A 2494-nucleotide genomic window follows, 5' to 3' on the forward strand; every position below is an offset into this window, starting at 1 on the left:
TCAACAAAGTAGTCCTAGTCTTAACCAAATAGCTGAGTTTCTACCAAACAGTTCAATTTTGAACTCAAGAAGGTAATTTTCAAGCAAAAAAGTCCATTTTCAACGGAAACAGATTAATTCTTAGCCAGGCAGTAGACGTTTTAACAAAAAAAGAAGATAAAATTTCCACACACAAAATGAATTATTAAACCAAAAAAGCAAAAAATGTAAATCCAGAGAGTTGGACTTTCAACAAGAAAATTACTATAAAGTTTGTGATAAATAAAAAGGAATTTTGATCATTAATAAACCAGAGAATAATTTGTCAAATGAACATTGAAATTAATTTTTCATAATTTAAAAATATTAGGTTAGAAAACTGGGAATTTTGTTTTAAAAATGAAGTGTCAAACCACCCAGGATATTAGGTTCTACAAATATGATAAAATTGTATGTTTGTGGAACTAAATACCTATTTTTATTAGAACGTTTTATTTGATAAGTTTTTAAATTCTGAGTAATATCTTGGGTATTGTAGCAAATCTCACGGTATTGTGATTTTATAATGATAAGAAAAAAAGAAGACGAAAGAAATAAAAAAGAGAAGGAAGGGGTTTTGGTTGGTTGCTTTCTCATTTTTCTTTCCTCTTTTTTATTTCTGGCCAGAGGGAGGAGAGATTTTTTCTTTTATTTTTTAGGAGGAAGAAGTGTTTTTTTTCTCTTTTTCCGATTGCAATGAGAAGATTTTATGGTGTTTGTCCAAATTTAGTCGTTAGATTCTTGATTTTGTTTTCAGGAATTATTCACATTAACTTGATAATTGAACGTTAAATAGGATTTTAAATTTAAATACCTTAAATTTTAATTTACTGCACTAGTATATTACAGTAAGCACTAGATTGCGTTGACATCCAGCTGCTTGCAATTAAATCTTTTCAACTTTTTTCTGTTAGTGATTCACAGACCGGAGAATACCTTACAAAGAAATGGTTTAGGACATATCCCCCTCCCCTTTAATGCCGAATAACATCGAAAAATCATGAACCCAAAAGTATTAATTAGATGGAACATACAACAGAAAGAAGCAATTTTCCGCTTGAATGATTTTTAATTCAAATTTGCTTGCTCATTTGCAGAGAGTCTCAGAGAATATTTCACCAAATATGGAGACATCACAGAAGTCATGGTTATGAAGGACCCCACCACGCGGCGATCAAGGTAAGCATATCATTCCGACAAAATTGAATGATTTTATACTTACAGATCAAAAATGTTACATAAATAGAAACATGTATTTCTAAAAATCAGAAGTTTTATTGTACTTTTGGTGTAAAGAATAATGAAAAGGATATTAGCACCCTGTTATAGACATTTAATCGTTGAATTAATGACGATCATGTAGAATTCTACATTTGCGTGCTAACCTGTCCACGTTTTCCTCAAAAGCAATGGTGCGGACATGCAACCCACTTATGTATTATGCTAAATATGATCGAAAAATAACCTGTGCTAATACTGCAGGTTTTTTAGAACATCACATATTTTTGCTGCAGGAAACTAATTTTGCTTAATCTTAATATTTTAATTTTTAATTATAACTTTAAAAAATAACCTGCCCTAAATTACAATTTTAATATACAGTGTGTCCCATATTTACAGGGCCACCCCATTTTTTAAGGATAATTTTTTTTCTATTGGAACAAACTGCACCAATTTTTTTGAGTGAATAAATGAGTCGAGTTAACGATTTTTCCTAAAATATAGAGCTCGCAATTCCATTCGTTCATTTATTTGGGCATTTTTTCGAAAAAATCGGTGTCACAAATTATTAGGGCCACTAAAAAAAAATTCAATTTTTCCGAAAGAATTCAATTTATTCAACAAAATACGTACATATAAAAAGATTTTATTCACAAAATAAGTAATTAATAGTATTTCCGTCATTTTTGAATACCATTTTCATTCGCTTTACCATCGATTTATTCAGATTTTCGAAACTTTTCGCGGTGACGTTGTTCCATGCTGATTTGATCGCTTCCCTCAGCTCTGCGACCGTTGTGTACTGCTTTCCGTTGTCATACCAATCGCGCACCATCATGACCCAAACATTTTCCATTGGGTTAAGGTCTGGAGAGATCGCTGGCCACGCGAGTACGGGGATCTTTGACTTTGCCAACCAATCCTTCGTAGACTTGCTCGCATGTATGGCTGCGTTGTCCTGCTGGAAAGTCAATTTTGCAGAGCGGAAACGTCCAAGGTAGGGCTTAAGATGTTCTTCTAGCACTGCCTGGTAATCTCCGCTTTTCATTTTATGAGAAATAAAAGCTAAGGCCACTTTTCCGAAACCGCTGTAGGCCCCCCATACCATGACGGAACCGCCTCCAAAGTTTCGTTTTGAAAAATAACGAGGCTCATCACGCCAATAATAACGCATTCCGTCAGGATCATCTAAATTAAATTTTTTTTCGTCAGACCAGATAATCTGAAAAGCAAGTAAAAGACCCAAGCTTTAATT

General features: G+C 33.1%; 1 protein-coding gene across 4 annotated transcripts in view; it reads left to right on the top strand.

Moving 5' to 3' along the window:
- Nucleotides 1-1116: 1116 nt before the first annotated feature.
- LOC117177859 (RNA-binding protein Musashi homolog Rbp6) overlaps nt 1117-2494 on the top strand; it is a 673300-nt gene continuing 671922 nt past the window's right edge. For 2 of the 4 annotated variants that reach the window (XM_033368884.1, XM_033368881.1), the window contains exon 1: nt 1119-1197. In XM_033368884.1, coding sequence (XP_033224775.1) covers nt 1163-1197 — 35 coding nt within the window. In that variant the 5' untranslated portion in view covers nt 1119-1162. Of the gene's footprint in view, nt 1198-2494 lie in introns of all 4 variants that reach the window. The other 2 variants (XM_033368883.1, XM_033368886.1) reach the window with 2 other exon arrangements.

The sequence above is a fragment of the Belonocnema kinseyi genome, chromosome 8 (genome assembly GCF_010883055.1).
Source record: "Belonocnema kinseyi isolate 2016_QV_RU_SX_M_011 chromosome 8, B_treatae_v1, whole genome shotgun sequence".
Lineage (NCBI taxonomy): Eukaryota > Metazoa > Arthropoda > Insecta > Hymenoptera > Cynipidae > Belonocnema > Belonocnema kinseyi.